The 26825-nt window shown below is 36.2% G+C and overlaps 1 protein-coding gene across 4 annotated transcripts; it reads left to right on the top strand.

Annotated features, from left to right (window-relative positions):
• On the top strand, positions 1-26201 carry LOC146394713 (uncharacterized). 4 transcript variants are annotated; one of them, XR_014835580.1, is made up of 8 exons: positions 1-341; positions 1408-1587; positions 8408-8484; positions 16754-16832; positions 17119-17206; positions 20291-20558; positions 21421-21600; positions 24920-26201. XR_014835580.1 is itself a non-coding variant. In XM_085008321.1 (6 exons), the coding sequence occupies exons 3-6, from the start codon at positions 16811-16813 to the stop codon at positions 24944-24946; spliced, it is 339 nt and encodes a 112-aa protein (XP_084864447.1). In that variant the 5' UTR covers positions 6-341; positions 1408-1587; positions 16754-16810; the 3' UTR covers positions 24947-26201. The 4 variants fall into 4 exon arrangements, 1 of the variants encoding a protein (XP_084864447.1); XR_014835582.1 differs by having other exon boundaries at positions 6-341; positions 20449-20558; XR_014835581.1 differs by lacking the exon at positions 17119-17206 and having other exon boundaries at positions 6-341.
• The last annotated feature ends 624 nt before the right edge of the window (positions 26202-26825 follow it).

Below are 26825 nucleotides of genomic sequence, written 5' to 3'. Positions count from 1 at the left end.
TTGGTGTAGAAGAGGACTGTGTGCTGGCTGCAGGGCCACTATTGATTTCAAAACTGTGTGGCTTACCTTCCAAAAGAGGCTGGCTGCCACTGTGTTTATGAATCACTTTATTTTAACATGAAGAGGAAATGGAGATGGAATTGTTTTGAAAGATTTTGCTCTACTAGCCCTTTCATCTCCATCAACTTTTCAGATGATCAGTGCAACCGTATCGCCATTGGAAGGAAATGTTCATTCTTCTAGAGACTTGTCCGGGTGTGATTGGTTAGTTAACGTTCTCCATCAGAGGGGTACTGATGGGTCACCAAATGCCTTAGGTGAAACATGTTTATGGCTTTTAGGTAAGTTTTCCTGATTCTGTACGCTACTGTTCAACCTACAAATGTCTCTTTGAAATGCAAAATGGATGCATGTTATAGTATAGGCAATGAGGCAGGTTTTTTTTTTATTAGAATTTTACTCCATCTGTTGTGTTACTGTGTTTAGAGTAGCAAAAATGCATCATAGAATTCTAGGATTCAAAAGTGTATTGGGAAATTAGTTAACCAGCTATCTTAGGTGCTCTGTCTGTTTACATTTATTTCTTCTCTTTTTCCTTCTCCATGCCTCTCAACTGTTTTTGACTTCAGCCCATTCTTTATTTTCTTTCTGCCTTGCCTGACTGAAGACTACCATTAGTGCCAATGAAACACAACAACATTACCTATAACCTAATCTAGTTCGTTTCTCTTCATAGAGAACCATATATTCCTTTTTATGAATGCATTGTGGTGTAGAAATAACTACTCAGGCTATTAGGACAAAGAAACGATTTTAAATTTTGGTCACACAGGTAGCAATGTGACCTTAGACATTGGTTTTCAGCCTATCACAGCCTCATTTTTTTTTTCATGCGTAAAATAGGAGTCAGGATTTCTGTATCACAGCTTTAAAGTTGCCACTGTTCATGGAAGGCACTCAGTAAAATTGCCCTTAAAACTGTTTAATTCTTGAGAGAATTAATTACTTAGCTCTACATGAGCTCATTCTTTATAAGACCAGGAATAGAATGGAAGTTATAAAATGTCTTCTGTGTTTGGTAAGGATTAATACAATATCACAGGCACAGTGTCATGTATGACATTTATTATATGTTCATTGAATGTGTTTTATGCAGATTAACAGAAAAATGTTACTAGTAATAAGACTGTTTTGAATTTATTCAAGATGGACTATTTGAAAAGAGGACTGTAACTATATCTCCTGAAAAAAAATCACATAAAGTACAATATATATTTGTGTACTAGCTATGTCTCCTGGACATAGACTAAATATCATTTATTTGATCCCTATGCCCAATTTTAGATTGGCTCTAGTGATCACATTAGTTTCTGAGAATCATGTAAAATGGAATAATAATTTTCCTAGGGCTTTCTTGACTGCTGCAGCACTATTCAAGCTCCAGAGGCAGAAAAATGGTATAAAGATAGTGAGCTGGAGGTTAGTCTCAAGGAAGAGACAAGATACCAGTCTACTCTGGATATACCTTCAGAGCTCCATCCTGAATGCTGATATCCAAATACCTCTAAAGGAGTGTTCAACCAAAAGGTAAATGCCTTTAAATAGCCTCTACTGTTTACTAGTAGAATTGCTAGGGAGGCAAAAAAAAATTTTGACTAATGAAGATATTTTACTTGTTAATTATATTAAATGTATTTCACTCAACAAGAAATATTTAAAACTGTGCCCTGTTATTTGATCACCAGATTGTCGATTTAAAGAAAATTAGAGAAATTTGGAACTAAATTGAATACACTGCCATTTATTTCTCCTTTCCTTCCCTTTCATTCTCTACTTCATTGACTACCATATTGGATATATGGAGTGGAGAGAGAAAATATGTAGGCTGAGATCTGTGAGCCTCCAATAAGAAGCAGTTAATATGTGTATGGGAACATGTTCCAAACAGGATGCCCATGATACTATGTAAGCCTGAGAAAGGCTTCATATAACATGGACAATTGGGACAAAAGACAACAACATGTTCTGAAGGCTTTTTTAATTTAATAAAATGTGAACATTGTCTATTAAAATAAAACTATCTTAAATTAGAGATTTTCATACATTTTTTATCTTTTTAACATCTCTGTTTACATTTAAAATGTTACCTAGTTAGGCAAGGATGAGACCATAATTAAGCTATTATGTGGTCAAATAAAATAACCTACCTGAATCATAAGATTTTATATTGTTATGAAAACTCAGATAACTGTTACCAATTCTATATATTCACCTGAATGAAAAACAAAATGAAAAGGTAAAACCAAATTTAATTGTGAAGTAAGCATATTTATTTTTGAAAATAGCAATGAAAATGAAGTAGATACATAAAATTAATGCTGTGAACAAACAGTGCATATTTTATTATTTTTCTAAAGTTAAAGTTATGAGGGCAAAGGAGCAAAGATAATATTGTTTTTTGTTTGTTTGTTTGTTTTGTTTGCTTTTTTTTTTTTTTTTTTAGTTTGCAGGAAGGAAAAGGCCCCTGCCTTTATTTCACCTTATATTGATTTAGTTCCTCACATAGAAGTTCAAAACCTCTCCTCCCTCTTTTTTTTTTCCCCAAAGAATTTTTTTCTGGCAATCTTGTTTTCTCAGCAAAGGTTTCTTTCAAAGGAAGAAAAAAACCCCTGATGGTCACAAAGTATGATAGAGGATAGCCTGTCTTTTTTGTCTAGGGGAAAAATAATCTATTTGCAAAATAATTGAGAAGTTCAACCAAAAGGTAAATTTTTCCTGGACAGGTGAAAAATATCAAGAGCTAGTATAGGAAAGAACTATATTATACCAAAGGAGAATAAAGAATCTAGGGGTTTTCAAAGGTATATAGTTTTTCCCATAAATGCTTTTGACTTATAGTAAGACTACATCAGCCATATATTCAGAATGTGTGCAAAAAAATCCATGCCTCCTGAAACATCATGTCTATACTTTGATATCAGATTGATACCTGGATGATACTTCAAAAGTTAGTTATATATGGAAAAAATCAACCATATTTGAATGAGGAAGATGGAAATCAAATTTCCAACTCAGCTGAAATGATTGTGGTCTCTCCTCTGTATCTCTATTACAGAAAAACTATGAACCTGGAACTATCTTTTTGAACAAATAAACATAAAACAAAACAAAAACCTAGTGATTGCAGTGCACCAGGTTGACAAATCTTTGATAGATACAATCACAGTGCTATCTACCAAAGCAGCTATGAGTTCACTTAACCTGAATGTTCATTGTAGGTGTTCTGGTTTCTTATGTGGTTCTTCCTTGTGATTACTGCTCCTATCAAATTCCTAGAAATATAATAGAAGATGCCCAAATACAGTTCACAAACATTTATCCCTTCAAAAAATATCATTGACCATCTGCTAAGTAACAAGCACTGTGATAAATGGATACAAGGGAAAACAAAAAAAGGAAAGAAAAAAAGAGAGGGAGTGAGATAAGGAGGGAAGCAGGTAGAAAAGAAGAAAGGAGGGAAGAGCATGGAGAAAGGAAGAGAAGGAAAGATGCGACTTTTGCCTTCATGAAGTTTGCAGGTTAATTAGAGTGACAAACAACAATAGAAAATAATAATAATAATAAATTCTAATTAGCAAATATGATAAATGCTAGAAGTAAGGGCTATATAATGCAATGAAAGAATACAATAGGGAATTGTGATTTTAGGGAATATACGACTTCCCTTATGTTTTAATTGAGCAAAAGGCATAAAACATGAACAGTGAAAAGTAGAGAAGGGTGTTTCTGGGATTTCCTTCTATTCTGTATACCTGTCCAAATCCCTATCCTTGCAAACTGGGATGAACCATGGAAAAACCATAATAATTACCTTTACCCACCTGTCTGAAGCCTCTTTCAGAGCAGGAGGCAGCCCTAAACTGTCTGCATTGACATCCTTTCCTCTGTGTCATTCCCAGTCTTTACCCCAAAGTCTAGAAAGACCGCCTTACTAAAAGAGTTTACTCCTGATCCAAAATGAACTCATCCTCATGCAATAATTTTCAGGAGAAGAAGAAAAAGAAATAAAAGAAGACTTTTATAATCCATTTATTCTTCCTATCAAAAGGTGATAATTCTTGATATGTGAAATAGTTTTTAAGTTTTGCGAATAGCTTTCAAGTTTTGAGTTTAGTTATCTCCCTCTCTTTATATTACTAAGATACAACCTCACTAAAATCAATTCTTGCTTTTCTTGATAGTCTGGCCCTACTGTACCACCATTATATATTTGAACAAAGGCACACATATAAAAATAATTAAGCCAACAAATTTATTTTTGAACTCAATTTTTTAGATAATTGAGGCATAAAGAATGCTTCTCCTAATATATTTAAATATTTGTTAAGCCCAAAGACATTTGGCTTTTTATCCCCTCTGAGTATTTATGTGACATAACACAGGTTGAATTATTTTAGTCAATAATAATATTAAGACAATATTATTTTGTTTTATTATTAATTTTTTAAAAAGACATTTTAGATGCGGAAACAAAAGTATCAAGAAATTAGCTATAACTTTCCAGAAATATCATAATTTTATATTCTTTTAAGTCTTAAAAAATGTGCACTTGAAAACAAAGCTGAAAATGGGACTTAAATTGTCAGTTTCTACACAGCCAGAGATAAAAATTAATGAGTACTGACATTTTAAAATTTATATAGTTTAAGTGATTATTTTCATTAAGATCTAGACATTTTTAGCTTAGTATTCTGCCATCCATTTCTCTACTAGACCTGTCAAGGATTCAATGCTTTATTCCCCTCTTTCAGTATGTATTAGATACTCTTGCTTATGTTCCTTTTGTAATCTGTCTTTCTTTGACTATCAAACGTACATAATTTAGGTATTCTTCTATATGCTAATAATTTGTTTTCTGTTTTCTGCGGCTTTCCCATTTGTATTTTATTTTCTCACATAGATTTTTAACCGATTAATTGCTCTCCTTTCTTTTTTTTTGGCTCTATTTTTTTAATGTTCAGAAACCTATGCTATTTAGAAGTATATCATTACATAAAAATCATCAGAAGACATAGGTTGATTTATTATAGGAAACAAAAAATAATATGAATATTAAAATATAGGCATAAGTTTAAGTAAATGATGGAAACTTTACTCATTTGGCCATAATGTAGCAGTTAAAATGATATTTCATAGAGTTTATAAAAACAGTGTGGATGCTTATGCTACCATGACAAGTAGAAAAGACAAGCTACATTTATTTGATATACAATATTATGGACTTATAGATACAAATTAAAAAGCACTTTATATAAAAGGTATAGAAAGTAAATAAGTGAAGGGAACAGTGATTATTTCCTGAGAGTGGGACTATGTATATGTGACTATTTTCTGTTTTTTTTTTAGGGCCACACCCGTGGCATATGGAGGTTCCCAGTGCTAGATCCGAGCCTCATCTTTGACCCACACCACAGTTCACAGCAACCCTGGATCCGTAACCCACTGGACGAGGCCAGGGATGGAAACTGCATCCTCATGGATGCTAATAAGATTCGTTTCCACTGAGCCACGATGGGAACTCCTGTTTTTCTGTATTTTCCAACTTTGGAAAATAAACAAGTTTTTAATGACAATTGTTTTTTATTGCCTTCTCTAAATATGGGTTTTGCTGATCAAAGCTTTAGAAATACAGAATGACAACTTTATTTCTTTCTTGTGGTAGCTAGCTTCTAAGCTGATGTCAATGATGCCAGATTCCTGATATTTAGGTCCCTGTATAATCACTTCCCCTTGAATGTCTGCTGGACCAAGTGAATTGAATCTAATAAATAGGATACAGCAAACAAGAGGTGATACCACCATCAAGATTAGGTTAGAAAAATTGGGGCTTCTGACTTACAATTTTTTCTCTGGCCCTCTCTTCTTGTTCTGTCTGATGAGAGCTGCTCTGTGGGAGGGTTTACATGGCATGGAATTAAGGGTGGTCTCCTACTGACAACCAGTGAGGGAGCAAAGCAATCAGTTGAATATATTTTAAGAAACTGAACCCTGTATAAATGAGCTTGCAAGCAGACCTTTCCTAGCATAGGTTTCAGATAAGATCCCAGTCCTTTCAGAAGCCTGATTTCACCATCATCATGAGAGACTGAAAATCTATACCTGGACTCTGACAACTCTGACCCATCGAAACTAACTTTATAATGTTAACCTGTTAAAATTTGCAGCAATTTGTTCTGTAGCCATAGATAGCTAATACAGATATGCTTTGACACTTCTAAACATTTTAGATTTTATCTCACCCAAATAGTCACAAAAAGACAATTGTGATTAAAGGGTGATCTAATAATAAATATAAGGTGGTAGAAATCTGTAGCATAGAGTAAATAAAAATCATCTAAAGATAATTCTAATCTTTTGAGACAAATGATTGTTGTCTTTAACATTTGGCTGTAACCTAAATCCCTAAGACGAGGACTGTCACAGAACTGACTGAGAATATAAGGATTGCAATACATGAGACAGAGTAAATAATAAAATGAATAAGAAGAAAAGGAGAAATCCATGACTTGTATGTAGTCTTTGGAAAAGGAAATCTCTCTCCTCTTAACTGGCACACTGGGTCCTCCAAGTTTACTCAAAAGCAATTAGTAATAATAAGATTGAACAGGGCTTCCCTTCTGGATGATCGTCTAAGAAGGCAAGAATAATGACTAATTTCATTACATATCACAACGCAATACACTGTTACCCCTAAGTAATTTTTGTTCAATATGTTAATGGCCTTTATTAGAGCTTTTAAGAGTCAATATAAATGAATCTCACAAATATTTAAAAAGCTTTAAATAAGGAAGCATAAAAGATAGTGAAATTTATACAAAAATTTAAATATTATACATTAAAATGTATACAATACTGCAGTGTTTAGCTAGATAAGGATATACTGAATGTTTGAGGAGACACATGATAATAATTTACAATAAATATAGAATAATGTATTTACAACTAATAGAACTCACAGTGACCATTTCAATCAAATGATCAAACTTTGTATCATGAATAGTAGCAAAACCTAACATTACAGACAACCTGACATGATACAGTATGAAATACCCAGCATCACTTATGACTTTTTGACTAAATGATTTAGCCTGATTTATATCCAAACTTTATGTGCAACTTCCAATTTAAAGGAACTACAAGGGATAGAGGACCAGGTTAAACAATACTTGGAGGAAACAATCAGATCCAGAATGAGGGTGCTGTACATAACAACTGGCCTGATGTTTTCAAAATGTCACTGTCATAAAATAGAAAAAGATAAGAGAATAGCTCTTTATTAAACATTTAAAAACTTCTAATACATTTAGTTTTCAATTTAAAGACTCATTGGATCTTGCTTTATTTGTTTTAAAGCAGTTATAAAGGACATTTATGCATGAAGAGAGATACAGGCCAAGCAAATGTAGCAGTAGTTTTAGCAATTGGTAATAGTTCCAATTTAACACCATAATACTTATTCAAAATCTGTTTGAAAATTTTCATAATAAAAAGTTCAGAAAGGATGCATTATTTTTTCAGTAAAGGTTACTGAAATAACTGACTATCTATAAAAAATTGTAGATTCTGGGAGTTCCCGTCGTGGCGCAGTGGTTAACGAATCCGACCAGGAACCATGAGGTTGCGGGTTCGGTCCCTGCCCTTGCTCAGTGGGTTAACGATCCGGCGTTGCCGTGAGCTGTGGTGTAGGTTGCAGACGCGGCTCGGATCCCGCGTTGCTGTGGCTCTGGCGTAGGCAGGTGGCTACAGCTCCGATTCAACCCCTAGCCTGGGAACCTCCATATGCCGCGGGAGCGGCCCAAGAAATAGCAACAACAACAACAACAACAACAAAACAACAACAAAAAAGACAAAAGACAAAAAAAAAAATTGTAGATTCTTACTTCACAACAAACATTTAGAGGAAAGTGTAAATGAATATATTCATGGCCTTGGGGTAGAGGAGAATTTCTTAAACCTCTTGCAAAAGACAAACCACAGAGGAAAAGAAGTACAAAGTGATTATATTAAAATTAAGAACTCTGATATATCAATAGACAACCCTCTTACCCAAAAAGAAGAGCATGACACAGAAGCTTATGAGTAAGTTCTTTATCAGGGTACATGATCTCAGGGAGAAGGAATGAGGGGCAAGGAAACCAAAGCAGGAAATGTGGAGAGCCAAGACAAAGGTGGATTATCAATATGACAACATTTACTGCTTTATCTCACAGGAGCATCTGATTAGCCACATGAAACACATCTCAGAACTCTCTGTTTAGGGGGAGTTAGAGAATGGATTACTCCACTGACCTCCATACTGATGGTCAAAGTTTTCCCTCATGGATTATTTACTCTTTCACACTTCCAGGTTCTACCTGCTTAAAACCTGAATGGGCTCTTGATTGTTTCATGGCCATAGCAACAACAGAGTGATGTGAGCCTGAGGTAAGAGCATTGTCAGATTGCACCTTCAGACAGACAACTCGTCAGAGCTGGCACAAAAATGGTATCCTCAGCAGTGGCTAGAGTAACATACAAGTGAGGCCCAGGGGAACTGAAGATGTGCAAAGAGGTATCTGATACAGTCTACTGCTTCCACCTAAACACAAAACATAGGATAGTGATTACAGCTAGAGAAGGAAGTATGGGAAATGAATTCAGGAGTGTAGGAAGTATAGAGGAGTCTTCGAATATATATGCAATATTTTTAAGATCATATGTGAGGCAAATAAAATGTTCAGATTTGAAAAAGCTGGGTGGTACATAGATGGGTTATACTATTTTTGATATTATTCTCCATCACATTCAATGCAATGTATTTCAATATAAAATTCTCAATCCAAGGCTAGTGTTTGAAGAGGTAAATAGTGTTATAAATTCATGTCTCAGCATAAAGTTATTCTTATCTTTAGGGTATATTATAATATTTTTATTAAAATTCAACCTTATTTTGGAGAGATGATTATTGGGTTGCTACTCTTTGTATGACATAAAACCACTGGACATCTAATACCCTCATGGTTTTTCACAGTTGTCAATAGTAAAAATGTAAGTTTATAATGTCAGTTTTAGTGACTGCCTTCTTTCTCTATCAACTTTGCAAGGTGCATTCCCTCACTTCTTGTGTCTGCTCCCCACAGATCTCTTCTCTTAGCATTATATATAAAAGAACAAGCCTATAAAGTTTTATTTCCTTATTCTAATTTTTATTCTTGGTAGCCAGTTAAGATGTGTATGTGTTTATTTTGTTTCATGTAATTAGAATATAAGTTCTATGATAGCAGACTGTATTTTTTTTTCTTTTGTTTTTTTAGGGCTGCACCTGTGGCATATGGAGATTCCCTGGCTAGGGGTCAAATCAGAGCTGTAGCTGCTGGCCTACACCACAGCCACAGCAACACAGGATCTGGCCCGTATCTTCGACCCACACCACAGCTCATGGCAATGCCGGGTCTTTAACCCACTGAGCAAATCCAGGGATTGAACTCATGTCTTCATGGATACTAATTGGGTTTGTTAACCACTGAGGCATGATGGGAACTCCTTTTCTTTTTTTGTTGATAGCAGACTATTGTGTTAACCTCTGTGTGGCTAAGATCTAGGAGCATTCCTGGCATATTTTAAGTATAAAAAATACTTAATCAATGAATGAATGGAAAATAAATTACTTTTTAAAGTCTTGTTACACAGATGTCATATTTATTAATATCCTTCATTATTTTTCACATGAAAGTGGAGACATAAAGACAAGACCAAAGGTGCAAAAAATAGAACTCATATCTCTGCGTATAGATATAAATACACACACACAATGCACATGCAAATCAGTGTTTGTTTATACACGTTTATACATCTATAAATGTGTGTATACACACAGGTAATACATATATACTCATACTTTTTTTCAGTTAGAAGGACATGGACTCCTTTTTGTTCTAAAGAAGAGAAAAAGAAAACATTAACAATATATATTTACGTTATAACAGCTTCATCTCTTGAATTTTAAATTATCTGACTTTTTAGAAAAGCAGGAACTTTTCAAACTTACTTGAGTAATATATACCTTATTATAAATCAAATCAGAACCTATTTGAAAAACTAGACTTTTTGGACCATGAATTCCAAATTATTTAACATTTAATAATAGTTATTATAAGAACCTATAACAGAAACATTTCTGTAGTTAAAAATAATGTGATTTTTATAGGTTCTTCATTGTATTTGATTTATTTTATATTATTTAATTTGTGTTATGCTATAAAAAAAAAACTGAAAACATTCTTGCTTAAGATTTAAACAAAGTAGGAAGGTGGGTTATTCAATCCGTATCTCTAATACTGTAGACTTTTGGAGCATTGAATTAAAAGCACATACTCTTTTTCCCAGAACTGTTTTACTTTGTTAAGCTCATTTTTTGAAGCTACTGCTCCTCCATTTTTGCCTCATTAAAGTTACAGTGAATAAATTTATCCTGGGTTAAGGATCCAGTGTTGCTGGGAGCTGTGATGTAGGTCACAGACATGATTTGGATCCTGCATTGCTATGGCTGTGGCATAGACCAGCAGCTACAGCTCCAATTCAAACCCTAGCCTGGGAACCTCCAAATGCTGCAAGTGTGGCCCTACAAAGCAAAAATAAATAAATAAGTAAATAAATAAATAAATAAATTTCTCCTGAGATGACATGGAACTACTATCAAAGGTACAGGAAATAAACAGAATGTATCACCCTCAAAAAAAAAAAAAAAGTAGGGTGGTGGGCCAAGATTTTGACATAGGAAGACTCTGATCTCACCTCCTTCCATAGACATACCAAATCCCCTACTACATATGGATTCATTCCCCAGGAAGAAGAATTGAAATGTTGCTGACAAGCTTTCTCCAAGGCAAGGGATAAGCTAGACAGGTAGGAGAGGCAGAGATGCAGTCTTGCCAAAAACCCCACCCTGGCATGCCAACACACAATAACCAGGGATTTTGTGGGCTTGGAGCTTCTTTCTGAGGAGCATAGCATTTGTGCCCTACATTAGACACCCCAGCCCTTGGGACCTGCACCAGAGTGACAAGGCCCTAAAAATATATGGCTGTGGAAACCAATGAAAGGGGCTTACATCCAGGGGACCCAGAGAGCTGTGGAGCTCTCATACTCCTTTTGAGGGGCTTATACACAGACTCACTCTTTCCAAGAACCATTGCAAAGACAGCAGTTTGAGAGGTGACTGCATGATATGTGAAGGAGGTTCAGTTGCTAATCTTTGTTTTTCCTTTTTTGTCATTTTAGGGCCGCACCCTCAGCATAGGGGAATTCCCAGACTAGGATTGGAATTAGAGCTGGAGCTGCCAGCCTACACCACAGCCACTGCAACATGGGATCTGTGTCTATGACCTACACTACAGCTCAAGGCAACTCAGATCCTTAACCCACTGAGTGAGGTCAGGTATCAAACCCACGTCCTCATGGATACTAGACAGGTTCATTGCCACTGAGCCATGATGGAAACTCCTCAGTTGCTAATCTTAAGGAGTCTGCCAGAGGGGATTACCTGGTATTTTCCTGAGGGACAAAGGCTCTGAAGTGCATTGTTGGCACTTTCTCTTTGCCTTGTTAGTGCAAGCCAGTGCACATGGATTCGACCTCACTAAAGCCAAGGGTGAGTCCCATCCCCAATGCTCTGTCCCTGGCTTCCCTAAAACCACAGGTGTGCCCAGCCACCAGCGATCTTTTCCGGCATTGCTAAAACCAAAGAATACCCTACCCTAGCTCTCCTCCTAGGTCTCACTAAAGTCATGGGCATGTCCCATCTCCAGCTCTCCTTTTCGGCATTGCTAAAACCATGAGTGTATCCTGTCCCCAACCTCTTTTGCAACCTCGCTAAAGCCACTGGGTAAGCACAGTCCACACAGAGGATGTCACTTGATTGTCTGGATCTGATGACCAGAGGGCTTATGATTCTGGGCCCCACAGTGCTGTGACAATCAGAATAATAGTTGTGGGCAGGATACTACACCTGGGGTACTACACAGAAAACTGAAACACACTCACAGTCTGCACATGAAAAATACCCAATTATTTGTCCTGGAGCTTCAACCTGAGGAACAGGCTTCATATTTGCTCACACATCTAAAGACCATAGGGGTGCTCTCAGGGAACAAAGGCAGGGAAACACTATCTGTGAGCCCTCCCTCGACCTTTCCACAGCTTGCTGGTACCTCCCAGAAAGGAGCTTACATGCTCATCCAAAGCCCCAGTTTTTTTCAATTGTCAACCATGGGATACCTCCTGATCTCCTGGTCTGGAAGTCAACAAGCCTACAATTGCAGTCCCTCTGGACTATATATATTTGCATAATTTAAAAGCTGCTGCCTCAGGATCTGGCTTTCAATAGCCTGAATTTCAGTGCTGACTGAAATCATTCCCTTTAGAATACTGACAGATCTTCACACACCCTCAACAACTGAAACCCAGTAAGAGTAAATTTGGAGTTTCTGTTGTGGCTAAGTGGCTGAAGAACCCAGAATAGTGTGTCATTGAGGATGCAGGTTCAATTGCTGGCCTCTCAGTGGGTGAAGAATCTGGTGTTGTCACAAGCTGCAGCATAGGTCACAGATGCAGCTCAGATCTGGTGTGGCTGTGGCTGTGGTGTAGGCCAGCAGCTGCAGCCCCAATTCAGCCCCTAATCCTGGGAACTTCCGTCTGGCTACTCAATCAAAAGTTTCAAGAGATGGCCAAGGGACTTGGGGTCAAGGGTGAAAGAAACAAACATGAATATCATGCTGCTTGCTATCATGTTAAAAAATCATCCTAAGCCTCTGAACTAGAAGTCTCATGTTTTTTGCCAGTACCTTTGAAACTGTGGAAGGTTAACTTCTTAGATGGCAAGTAGAATAAAATCTCAGACCCTTAACTGTCTTTGATAGATTTTGGTTACAGGGAAAGGACACCATCAAAGAAATAGCCTCTGGAAGAGAAAGTATGAGGGCCTTGCAAGCCAGGTTTGGGATATGAAATGACTATCCAAGGGCCAGTAGTATATGATATTACACAAAAGGTGGGGGCAGGTGGTGAAAGTCTCCCACTGTCCTACCTATTTACTGAGTGTTTAGAGGCTGAGAAATGAGTTTAGGATTGAAATAAGCCACCCAAGTTATTTTTTTTCCACTGTACAGCATGGGGACCAAGTTACACATATATGTATACATACTTTTCCCTCCCTTTGTTGTGTTGCGATATATCTATACATAGTTCTCAATGCTACACAGCAGGATCTCATTGTAAATCCATTCGAAGAGCTGTTCTCGCCCATTAACGACCCCCCACTCCCGCCCCCGGCCGGGCAGCCACAAGTCTATTCTTCACGTCTATGATTTTCTTTTCTGTGGAAATGTTCATTTGTGCTGTATATTAGATTCCAAGTATAAGCGATATCATATGTATCATATGTCTTTCTCTTTCTGACTTATTTCACTCAGTATGAGTCTCTAGTTCCATCCATGTCACCCAAGTTATTCTAATTATCCCTATTCTCCTCCAAGTGACAGTTTGTTCAATAAGTGATTCTGAGAAAACTGGACAGCCACAGGGAAAATAATGAAATTAGAACACCCCCTAACACCATACACAGAAATAAACTCCAAATGGATTAAAGACCTAGATATAAGGCCAGACACTCTAAAACTCTTAGAGGAAAACATAGGCCAAACACTCTCTGACATAAATGACAGCAACATCTTCTCAGATCCACCTTTTAGAGTATGGACAATAAAAACAAAAATAAACAAATGGGACCTAATCAAACTTCAAAGTTTCTGCACAGCAAAGGAAACCCTCAACAACACAAAAAGACAACCCACAGAATGGGAGAAAATCTTTGCAAGTGAATCAACTGACAAGGGATTAATCTCCAAAATTTATAAACACCTTCTGCAGCTCCATACCAAAAAAACAAACAACCCCATCCAAAAATGGGCAGAAGATCTAAACAGACAGTTCTCAAAAGAAGATATACAGATGGCCAAGAAACACATGAAAAGATGTTCAACGTCACTCATTATTAGAGAAATGCAAATCAAAACCACTCTGAGGTACCACCTTACACCAGCCAGAATGGCCATCATCCAAAAGTCTACAAACAATAAGTGCTGGAGAGGGGAGAAAAAGGAACCCTAGGACACTGTTGGTGGGATTGTACTGTGGAAAACAGTGTGGAGATTCCTCAGAAAACTAAACATAGAACTCCCATTTGATCCAGCAATCCCACTCCTGGGCATCTAATCCAGAGAAAACCACGACTCGCAAAGACACATGTACTCTGATGTTCATTGCAGCACTATTTACAATAGCCAAGACATGGAAACAACCTAAATGTCCATTGACAGAGGAGTGGATCCAGAAGAAGTGGTACATATACGCAATGGAATATGACTCAGCCATTAAAAGGAACGAAAGACCAGCATTTTTAGCAACATGGATGGACCTAGAAATTATCATGCAAAGTGAAGTCAGTCAGACAATGAGACACCAACATCAAATGTTTTCACTGACATGTGGACTCTTAAAAAAAGACAGAATGAATGTCTTTGCAGAACAGATACTGACTCACAGACTTTGAAAAACTTATGGTCTCTGAAGGAGACAGTTTGGGGGGTGGGGGGATGTGCTTGGGTTATTTGATGGAAATCATGTGAAATCAGATTGTTATGATCATTATACAACTACAGATATGATAAATTCATTTGAGTAATTTAAAAAAATGGAAAAATAAATAAATAAATAAATAAATAAATAAGTGGGAGCAGGAAAGGATTTTATCATGACAATAGAGAGCAAGCCTCTGGGCCCCAGCTAAAGGCAATATGGCTATAGAAACTGAGCCAAGGAGTCTCCAAAGGTAAATTATATGATGTCAACATTTATGATATAGAACTTCAGGTGGATCTAATGCATTAGAAACTCATTTAGGCTAGCCATGAACATCTTCCTGGCTTCTCAAAGCTGAGACTGTCTTGTTTACTTGCATGGAGCCACTTTCTTTCCATGTCCCTTGATCCTTCCTTTTTGTTTACTCTAGTCTCAGTTTCTTTAAGCACAAAGATAATTAGGACTGGAACTTATCCTCAAAGAGCACCAAAAGCTATATGCACCCAAGTATAGGATAGTGAGAAATTTAGGGAAGGGAAGGATTGAAACTTTGATGACTCTGTTGGCACCCAAGTCACCATCATTCCTGGTTTCATCAGAGGAGGGTGGACTCAGATTTAACTGATAGCTTTTGTACTGGGTTCACAGTATGGAAGCAAAACTTAAATGAACTAGTGAGTGGGGTCATTTAGGTTCATTTCATGTTATTTTTGCCTCTACATCTAAATGTACAGTAGAAACTGATGTTACATGCTTCTCTTTTCTATTTTTACCAGAGAAGATTATCCCGGTTGGGAAAAAAGATGGAAGTGCTATGCATTTAGGACCCATAACTCTATTGACCCCTTGGAGATACAAGTTTCTCTGACTGATGATTTTTTCCCAATCAGAATATCTGACAAGGGGAAGCAGTTTCCACCTGGAAGCACCCCTTGAAATTTTGGACTCATTACCTCTTTTGAAAATCAACTTTTAACTTGCCATTGGGGCTTTTGCCAAAACTGAACTTCTAACCTAAAGAGGCCTTATGACTCTCTTGTCTGATATATCCAATTGGGGGTGGATCAAATAAAATTCAATGACTAATATGTTGAGAAAGATAAACAAACCTCATTTTTTAAATGGAAATAGTATATTCAAGAATATAGGGGATTTCCCGTCATGGTTCAGCGGAAACAAATCTGACTAGCATCCATGAGGATGCAGATTCCATCACTGGCCTTGATCAGTGGGTAAGGATCTGGTGTTTTCATGAGCTGTGGTGTAGGTTGCAGATGCATCTGGGATCTGGTGTTGCTGTGGCTGTGGTGTAGGCCGGAAGCTACAGCTCCGATTCTACCCCTAGACCAGGAAATTCCATAAGCCACAATGTGGCCCTAAAAAGACAAAAAAAAAAAAGAAAAGAAAGAAAAAAAGAAGAAGAATACAGGAAACCTGGTCTCAGTGGCATCTTGATTTTATGTGAAAAAGTGGCAGCTATCCCTTTGGGAGAAAATGTATCACTCACTCACTCTGCCACCTGAAACAAAGCTGCTGATTCAATGCAGCCTGCAATTAATAGGTTTTCCTCTCAAAGTCCCTGCCTGATTCACTGATAGTTACACTAATCTGAAACAATAGTGTCCACTGGGCAATGGACACTATTAGACCTAAGCCCCAGCTATACAAAATTGAAAATGGGCATGGTCACTCTACTCAGAGGACAGAATTCAAGGCTGTTGTCATGCCTGCCTCTGGCCAATATTCTTCTTATTATATATAAGTTATATTTTTATTACTGCCGGTGGCCTAAATCTTCAGATGCCATTTAGAAAACTAGACTGGCAGATTAAAGACTTCCCTCTTTGGGGCTGTAAGCTGTGGCTAGTAAATGCATTTGCATTTACTATCAGAATTATGCATGTAGACGCCATGTGAGGGCCCATTCTTATGGGACTGACTGGAATCAAGGTGTCACTCAGGTCTGTACTGATCAAATTGCCAGCCATGTTGCCTGGATCTGTCACCAGCTGCACATGGCAAAACATCCACCATCATAGACTGGGCACAAAGTAAAGGATCTATGTTTCTGATGCAGACACCACAACTGGATACCAGATTTGTGATCCCTGCCAAAGGTTTACTTGGTTGTCTCATGATGGGAGAATCAGCAAAGCGTAAGTCACATTGCCTTGCTCACTTCTGGAAGAATGATTTTACTGAACTTTAGACTCCTTCAAAAGTTAAGTGTATTGTCTCATGACTGTTGACACTTTTTCAAACTACAGTTTCTGTTTCAGTCTGATTAGCTGATTCTAATCAGGCCACTGTAGACCTTAAAACTAATGTATGTCATTTGTTCAACTTTCTGAACAAGTTATAGTCTGACGATGGTTCACATTTTATCACAAAAGTGACTCAACAATGGATTGATGGGCACTTCATGCTTCTTACCACTTACAGATATCTGTTACTGATGACCTCTTCAAAAATCATCTTAGAAAGACTTCTCACACTATCTTTCTTACCTCCTCCTGATCTACACATCTCAGTAAGTTTTATTACTGAATTTACCTTTTTCCACAAAGGAATCACCGCCTCTCAGCAGCTTCCTATAAAATCATCAGGACAAAAGGAGTGGGAGTCATTATAATGCCTTATATTGGAAATTCGCATTTTGCCCTGACCATTTCTGAGCATATTTCCCTCAGCAATTGCCAACCCTAGTGAATACACTTTCCAGATATAGCACAGACTAAAGGAGGCCTAGTAGATTCAAATTTAATTCTAATTAAATTTTGCTAAAATGTCCTGGTCCCTTTAGCATCTGACTCTTCTATATGAAAGGTCTGGGTGTGAATAGGAGATGACTGGGGGAAAAGGTAAAGTATGGTTGCTCTAATAGAATACACTAATATTGTGAAGATTGAGGAAGAGGAAAACCTTACATCCTAGGGTATATGGGGAAGTAAAGGCTACTAATTAATTTTGTCTTTCACCTGGAGACTTTTCCACAAAGAAAAATGTCCCTGTGTAGCTCTCCCAAACTCTTGTTCACAGTTTAACTGACTACTGTGTCTTCTATGGCCTACTAGCTACATACAACCACAAATTAATTACTATTCTCCTTAACCTTACTGAGAAGCCTATCAGAAACAGTAGGAGATGGCTTCAGCTCCTGCACCTACCATGCATAGTTTCAGATGTTCCCCTTTTACAGTCATTCTGTTGGGAAGATGATTGCTATCTTGCTGATGATAGTCATGTAGCACATGTTTAACTGACTGCCCTCAGGCAGACCCTCCAAAAACAAGGACTGTATTCAATTACTAAACTGAATCTGGAATGTTAAGGTTTACTCACTGGATGAGGAGGTTTCATTGGAGGCACTATACACCCATGCCCTCTGATTATGTAGGTGCCACTGATGGTGCCCCATCCATTATCAGCAATGCTTTCTTTCCAGGGGCTTCGTGTACACCCTGTACTTCCTGTGTAAAAGTCAGGCATCAAATTGCCTCTCTGCAGAAAATCTAGTGATATGCACTTTAGCTAGGCATGGTTATAAAAGTCCTTCAGGTATTAAGGAAGCAGTGCATTAGCCCTGGAAAACATGCAAGTCTGTCTTGATTCACTGGCCATGGTTGTTATGAAAGCTAGACTTGTCCTAGATTTCTTCTTTATGAATCAAGGTGGATTCTGTGTTATCAAATCCTCTTGTAACTGTATTAATACCTTGGGTCAAGTGAAAAAGTCAATTAAAAATACTTAAGGATAAATATACCTGGCTTTCTGTTATAGACTGAATATTTGTGCCTCTCCTGCTCCCTAGATTCACATATTGAATTCCTAACACCCAATACAATGGTAGTTAGAAATAGGGTCTTTATAGAAGTAATTAAGGTTAAAATAAGTCATAAGAATGAGACTATGATCCAATAAGATTAGTATCCTTATAAGAAAAGACACCAGAGAGCTTGTGTTCTCCTCTACCATGACGCACACAGAAGAAAGACCATGTGAGGACTCAGCAAGAAGGCAGGCATCTGCAAGCCGTAAAGAGAGCTCTCACCAGAAACCAGATTGGCCAGAACCTTCATCTTGGACTCTAGCCTCCAGACTGTGAGAAAATAAATTTCTGTCTTTTACATCATCTACTCTGTGGCATTTTAGTATGGTAGCCTAAACAAACTAAGACACTTTCTAAGGTAGATCATGAGTGGGTTATGGCATTTGTTCAACTGATTAGATTCAGTAATTTGAGATTGGGGAAGGTATATGGTTGAAGGCAATATACTATATGATGTTTTCATCCTTATGCTTGGAGCCTTATTGATAGTAATATTTATTAAATGCTGCATGATACAAATTGATCACAGTCCTGTTGGTCAGATTAATCTGAGTAGTTACATACTTATGGGAAAAATTGACAGATGCCAAAATGGTATAGAAATGAGAGATGGATATTGTTGGGAGATAATTGATCAGCTCCTTGTTTTGGGAAAATCACAGTGTTTCAAATATTTTGCTATTACAACAATGTTGCAGTGAATAACCTTATCTATCTATCTTTGTACACATGTGAGTGTTTCTGCAGGAGAGACTCCTTATAATAGAAATGTTATTTAAGACATATTCATTTATACACCAAAATGCTGTAATCATTTATATACCTGTCAATATGTCCTGAGAATACCACTTTGCCTATAGTTGAAAAATTCTATGTTGTTTTAATTTTAATTTCCTGATTGCTGGTGAGAGTGATTACTTTGTCATGTATATTGACTATATTTCTTCTATAAATATTCTTTTCATGTGCATGCTAAATTTTCTATCAGATAGTTTTATTTTTTATTGAGTTATAAAAGCTCTTTATATATATGGATTTTTAGTTCCCTTTGTTGTGCATTATGAAAATATACCTTCCGATTATATAACTTGTTATGAAGCTGTGTTAATGGTGTTTAAGCCATATAGAGATTTGAAAATTTTATAATCAAATTAGCTAATCTTCCTTTACAGCTTATAGATTTTTCTTATCTTGTTTAGGAATTCCCTTATACTCTACATTTATTTTCCTATATACTGTTCTAATTTCTTCTAATAATTCTCAATTTTTCTTGTCTATTCAAGTCAATAATTTATTGCATTTGACCACAGCCACATGTAAATATCTATCATGTGACATTTTAACTTAGCAGTTACTATCTACTCAAAATTTTATAATTTCTAATCTGTTAAATGCCATCTGTTATTTCTATTTTAGTTAGTTATCCGTGTTTATTGAAAGGTAAAAATATAACATTCTTATGAATTTATATATCACATTATCCTCAGGGCAATGGAAATTCTGTTTGATCTTTCACAGAGATATTCTAAAATTGACCCAGAATGTATTGTGCAACTATTTTTAGATGGGCATAATATAGCCTATGTAGGTGAAAACTCTTGTCCAAGGTCATAGTCCCAGTTATTATACGTTTGTATGTATATGCTTGTGTTTTCTGACTGAACCACATTGACTCTTAATTGAGACCAAAAAAGGAAAATGTTTATTGAGAAATATGTGTGAATGTTACAGAAGAAAGATTTTAATCAAAATTATGTATTTAATTTTTCCACTTCTGTTACCCAGCTGGAATCCAAGTTCTTCCTCATTCTACTGTTTTGGATGAGAACAGCTGCATGTGATGACATCGGCAGTCTTCTCCAGCCTTCTGCTTCAGGCAGCAGTTTATGACTTTTTCTTTGAAATTAGCTGGAACCATTTTAAGCATTTTCCATTTCCTCTAGGCACAAGCAATACTGGGATAAGGATTACAGCATCTGTCCTTCTCAAAATTATACGAAATTTTTACAATGTGTTTTTTTTATTATTATTTGAGGGCCATCAAATTAAGAAGGTGAGGAAAGAAGTTTGTAGCTAGAGTAGATCAAGAAATAAAAACAGATGGGAAATGGTCAACATTTAGAGTGTAGGGGAGGAAAAGAGCACTTGGGAGAAACAGGGCTATTTCACATAAAAGTCGGTCTACATTGAGACAACCAGGTGCCTAAAAGATTAAACTTGATGTGTAATAGACACCACAAAAAGAATATTCCTGTGCTGGATTGGTAAAAGAATCTGGAATGCCCTGGAATTTCTTGCTGCATGAACTCCTCTGAGGACTGTTTTTGCTCATTCAGCCTCTCAGATCACATTCTAATGGAATCTTCTCCTTTTCTAGTCAGCCTGCCATTCTTCCCACCTGGCCACACTCAGAAAAGCCTACTAATATTCTCCATTACCAATGGTCTTATACTGCATGGATAGAAAGAAATCTCTAGAAGTTTCCTCAGAGAGAATTTGGCTGGAGGTAGACAATTAAGGAAAATAAGCAAGGCACAAACATAATGATAGAAAGAAGATTTTAGCAATACCAGAGAAGAAAAATACAAGTCTACCACAAAATACAGAAAGGAATTCCATCCATAGAATAGAAGAATAAAAAGCCTTTCCAAACACATGTGCATGTGCACAGACACACACACACAACACAGCAAAAAAGGTTGTTAAGTTAATGGTGGGAGAAAAATAATGCTTTGGAGTATTGGAAATTTAGATTGATTCAGTTGCTTTTGCATGAGATATGATGCTTCTTAAAATTAATAGTACGAATCCCCTTGCCAATAATGTGATAAAGTGTCTGCATACTGTAAGCCTGAACCACAGTATGAAGGAAGTGATGTCATTTGTATTTTCTTATTTTACCTCATTACCCTCAGATTCTACTAGAAGTGTTCTGTCTTGTAAGGCCTGGCCCTCATTTGGAACCAGCTATTCCCCATTATAGTGCTATGGGATTATACCTTTCCCCAAGCATTGACAATTTTCAAATACCTGCTCAGCATTCAAAAGCCAAATTCTCCATGAAGACTTTCTTCACTTCCTTCCTTCACAGTCAGGTTAGTTATTTCCTGGTCCTGAGATCTCTTACAAGTTCTGTGTCTCTATTATTGTACTAAAAACACTGTGCTATAATTATCACCATCTTTGTCTCTTCCACTAGATTGTGCTCTTTTTGGTGGTAGAAGCCCTATTTGTTTTGTAGCTCCAGATCTATAACTATACCTGAAAAAGAATAAAAACTAAGTAAGGTTTAAAGGAATCATTATCCATTTTTATTATTATTGCTTATGATTTGTGGCTTTTTCTCTCTTCAGTGTTCTCCCCCAGAGATGTGATAGCCTAAGGATTCTGATCTTGTCTAATGTGCAAGTTAGTATGGTATGGCCTGAAAAATTGGGCACTATTTCTGTGTAGTTTTTATTTCTGATAAAGGGTACTTCATCATTTTATCTGAGAAACATCTAAGCTTGCTTTCTCTCTCCATTATACTTTACTCTTTTCTTTAAGGTCCCATTTTCTGAATCACTAGGTATATTACACCAACTACTTGATTGCTAAATGTGTTTTTGCTATGACAGATGATAACACTACTTTTCCATTTTATTGTATGTTTACATTTCACATTATAGTCCAAGGACTTGAGAATCAATATGTGTTGTAGAAAGACCTACTGCAATAGTATTTTAGTTGTGTTGATTTCTTTCATGTGAATTGCATGATAAACATGTAATAAGACGTATCATTAAATGTTTTTACTATACTGAAAAAAATTAAGATATGAGACTACTGTCCTGATTAGGGGATAAGTGAATGGATTTTTATTCTGGAAGGGGGAAATATTCTTTCAGAAATTGCTATGATTACCAACTCTTTCTATAGCACTGGCTTTGGTGAACTACAGAGAGTTCTGGTACATACATATTTTACACTACTATGCTATCCAACCTGCTTTCCTGATTTTCAAAGTGTATGGAAATATCTAGAGAGACAATGTTCCAAATTCATGTAGTACTTGGTAATGAGAAAACCCTGGGTGATTAGACAGCCCAGGATGGCCCTGAGCTACCTTCCGAAGTAGGTGATGCCATTTACATTCTTTCATAACCATTATGGTGTTTATTACCATCAAACTCTAGAAGTGTTCTGTATCCCATTATTCCAGGCTCTGGGTTTTGGTTAGCTGTCAACTAATCCCAATTATGGTGCCAGGAGATGATGTCCTAAGGAGTTTTATTCACAGTGAGGTTTGCTGATGCCTTGCATTAGAGTTATCTCTAAAATGCAACTCCATTGGTCTAACTCCAGAACTACTGAATCGGAAGATCTAGAGATGTGGATCTGCCTCTTTAATAGGCTCCCCAGATAATTCTGATTCAAAATCTTGTTTGCAAACTACTGATCTATGATATTTTATTTCCTCACATAATCAACATCTAAAGGAGTCAGCCCCTAGGGATAGATTTACAGGTACCATGGCCCAAATTGGGAGAAATAATCTTTTGGTGAGATAGTCGATTCTTTCCATCATCTCATAAATCTTTCTAATCATATAAAATTATTTCACACTTATAATAAAGTACTGATATGGACCTAGTATACTTGCTTATAATGTTCAAATTCATACCATCTTACTCCCATTGAAGCTTAAAAGAAAACATGCCCCATATGAAGATAGAAGAGTTTTAATGTAATGACTCAATTGTGGACCTAAGAAATATCTGGTATCACTATGAAATTGCTTCCAGGATAGGTGGTTTAAGATCTACTTTTTGCAAAGATCATCATTTTTGGTAGGCATTTCCCAATACTCAATTGGCTTATGGATAACCACTCTATACAACAGCTTTCTTCGGTTAACTAGGATTATGTTTTGCAAGCATCCAGTCTTAGGTCGCCAGAGAATAACATCTCTCAAGTTTTATGAGTGTTTAATCAATTTCAGTTTGTAGATAAGTAAAGTATTTTGTTATATCCTGTTTTTAAAAAATCAAGCTTATAAATAATAAGGAAATGCACTATAATACAAAATTTTGGAAACTTGACTGCTTGTTCTTTTGTGGGATGGAACAAACCTTAACTATTTGGAGAGGAAATCTTATTACTTCATGCAGGCACTACCTTGATTCACTTTTGTTAAAAAAAATCAGTGAATTCATCTTTAGGTAAGTATCCTCAATTTTATTAAGAAGGCTTAGACTCTATCCTAGTTTCATTGATTATTAAAGCATATCTGCCTATATCAAAAAAGCATTAGAGATTAGCTTCACTCCTAGACTTGCCAGAGAGTATTATCTAAAAGCCTTTATCATGAAATACATGTCAAAACTTAGATGAGAGACTGTCTCTGGAAGATTGCCTGAAAGAACTAAAGGCAATCTGTTCTTCTAGATAATCTTCAGTTTGACTTCAGTTCAAGCCAGACATGGACAATATTCCTTGCTCCATTACCCATCTCATCTATAGTCTCAAACATAAGCAAAATTTCTTTTATGGAACTAAGTTTAGGTATAATGGCATAATACCAATTTTATACCTTGAAAATATTATACAACAACCTGCTGATATTGGTTGTTTAAGTTGTTGAGAACATATTCACTGCATTATATAATACACATGAGGAATCACAATAAAGATTTTTCTCTAGTTGAATTTCTGAAAATAATTTTAATTCTTTTGAACATTTTTAATAGAATAGGCTACAGCTCATGCAAAAAGATTTATTTTTCTATACTACACGGCATGCAACCTCTGGTTCAATTTTGCTTTACTAAATTTTCTAATTCCTTCACCACAATTTCCTCATTTATTTAAGGAAAGTCTTCTTGCACTGCTCATATTTGTGTATACTCATATATATATATATGTGTGTGTGTGTGTGTATTCAGTAAAAATGTGGCATATAAATAAATATAATAATCATAAAGCTGATCCTAGAGAAAAGTAAGAGGAAAAGGCAAAGACCATAACATCAGCTCTCCAGGCATCAAAACAGACAAAATGTGGAGAAATTACTATTTATTTCCTAGATCTATCTTGAATCCTCAAGAGTATCCTAAAGATTACTATACTACCCATATTAGGTAAGGAGATTTACAGACTAGAGATTACACTTAACCAAGAATTTTTGTTGTTGTTTGATATAACCCCTGAGAAGATTATCTGAGTAGGCCACCTCTTTGAGATCATTGTGGTTGTTATGTGCAAGGCTGAATGGTTCAGTTTTTGACACTCATGAATGTATATTTTGGACATACTTGAAACTTAGCCTAAGTGGAGTTTGTTCCCATAATCTAGTCAATAGTATTGTTGAATGTTTCCTCTTAACTTTCAAGGAAATAACTGCTTTCTCCTAATCACCCTTTTTTTTTATTGTAGAGCTGCTTATTGAACTTTCTTCTGTAAGACAGACAGACCACCGGCTAGTCATGATCATTAAAGGGAAAATGATTCCCAGGAGTGATGCAATGTGAAAACATAAAGCATAAACATTATAAGAACTAAATTGGAACTGAAACTCCCTCTTCAAGTTTCCTGCTGTGTCTCAGTATGAGATCAAGTCTGTTATGGATACAGGTGGCCTAATGTCTTATAAATCAATATTGGTCCTTTTTCAATTTATATTCTTGGAAAGAAGTTAACCCATTACTGATCATTAGATCATTTTCCTCTATTAATATGGAGAAAAATACTTTCAGTTCTTCTGTGAAATATTGCATCTTACCAATGTGAAATTCGGCAATTATCCAGTAATAGAGTGTAAAACTGAGACTAAAAAAGGAATAATAAATGTTGGGGGGGGGTCCAGCACTCTTCAATTGTATTTCATTTGATGTAGAAAAAAAAATCACCTATCCAAAGACACATGTCAAATTTGAAACCACGGAAGTGAATGAATTCAATTAGAACAAGAATATTTATTTAAAAGAGCAGAGGGCACACAATTGAGTCTTTTCAATCTGCTTGCCTCTCTGCTAGCTCCCCAACATGACACATACCTTTTAATGAGAAATAAGCATTTGTTGCTTTTGTCACAGATCAAAGCTCTAAGGTAGAATAAAACTGATTTCTTTGCTACTGTGGAGATATGAGAGAGGGAATGATCCTATGTCAACATCATCTGTGGCTCATCCAAAAATAATAGACTGTCTTCAGTCACTATTTTTAAGATATTCTGCTTACTCAGGTAGACTCCTCAGGATATTAGAATCCTCGGTGCAGTTAGTCGGATCTATCTGGTTCAAGTATTTCTTTGTCTTCACCAAAGCTGAAGCAACTTTTTGACTAAGAATTTCATATAAATTACAATGAGGACTTTTTGTAATGATAGCAGAAGACAATTAATCATTAATTCATTTTATAATTAACTTAGGTTTCATTAAAATTAGATATAGTTACAGTGTAAATCTCACATAAATGTTAGTTCCTGCTCATTAGAGAATTAAATATTTCGGTATGACCACAGAACCTATTTTTGTTCTACCTCTGCCTAAGTTTTTCTCCCTTGTCTGTCTGTTTTGTGTGGTCAGTTGACCATATTCTGTGTTTAAAATACTGATTCATCTCTTACAGGTTTTCCTATCAATTCATGTTAGATAAATCCACCTCTCTGTTTGCAAACTGTATACAGTTTTTAAATTAAAATAAGAAATCTCTTGGTTGTCTTTGCACAATTCCTGTCATTTATACTACTGCACAAATTGTTCAAATGTTAAAACTTAGTCAAACTCATTTTCTCAAAACACTTTCTTCAAAACATCCTGTTGTAGCTGTTTGCTGATATATGGAAGATAATACATTGTAGGGCTCAGGGAGACCATGGCTAAAGTTAAACAGAGCACATTTAAATCAATTAACATAGTGCCTGCCACATAGTGAATTCTCAAAAACAGTGAACTGCTATTTATGATAATTCTTCCAGTACCAAATTCCAGCTTCATTTGTTGTGTGACTTAGGGTGAGTTTCTTAATCTATCTGAGCAGTGAATTTCCATAATGATGTCTATGTTGATACAGTACATCAACAGGACACATTGGCACAAAGATGAAATGACTCATCTGGTAGATTACTATATCTAAAACTTGGTAGACTCCTTAGCTCTACTTCCTGTGCTACAGAACTTCGTATGCCTTTAGTTATGGTTTTATCATGCAATAGTTTAATATCAATTTAATGTGTGATCTATATGAGCATAATGGTAAATATAGTCCAGGTGCTTGGTGGACTGTGACTAAAGTGAGTTTCTAAGACAAGTATGTTGTTAGGCAAGGCAGATGTCAGTTC

The sequence above is a fragment of the Sus scrofa genome, chromosome X, assembly GCF_054392235.1.
Source record: "Sus scrofa isolate SSC_HxYL_T2T_F1_AM1 chromosome X, Sscrofa_HxYL_maternal_Yorkshire_Landrace_v2.0, whole genome shotgun sequence".
Classification (NCBI taxonomy): domain Eukaryota; kingdom Metazoa; phylum Chordata; class Mammalia; order Artiodactyla; family Suidae; genus Sus; species Sus scrofa.
The sequence above is the reverse complement of the archived record's forward strand: the minus strand, read 5'-3'. Positions and strand labels throughout refer to the sequence as shown.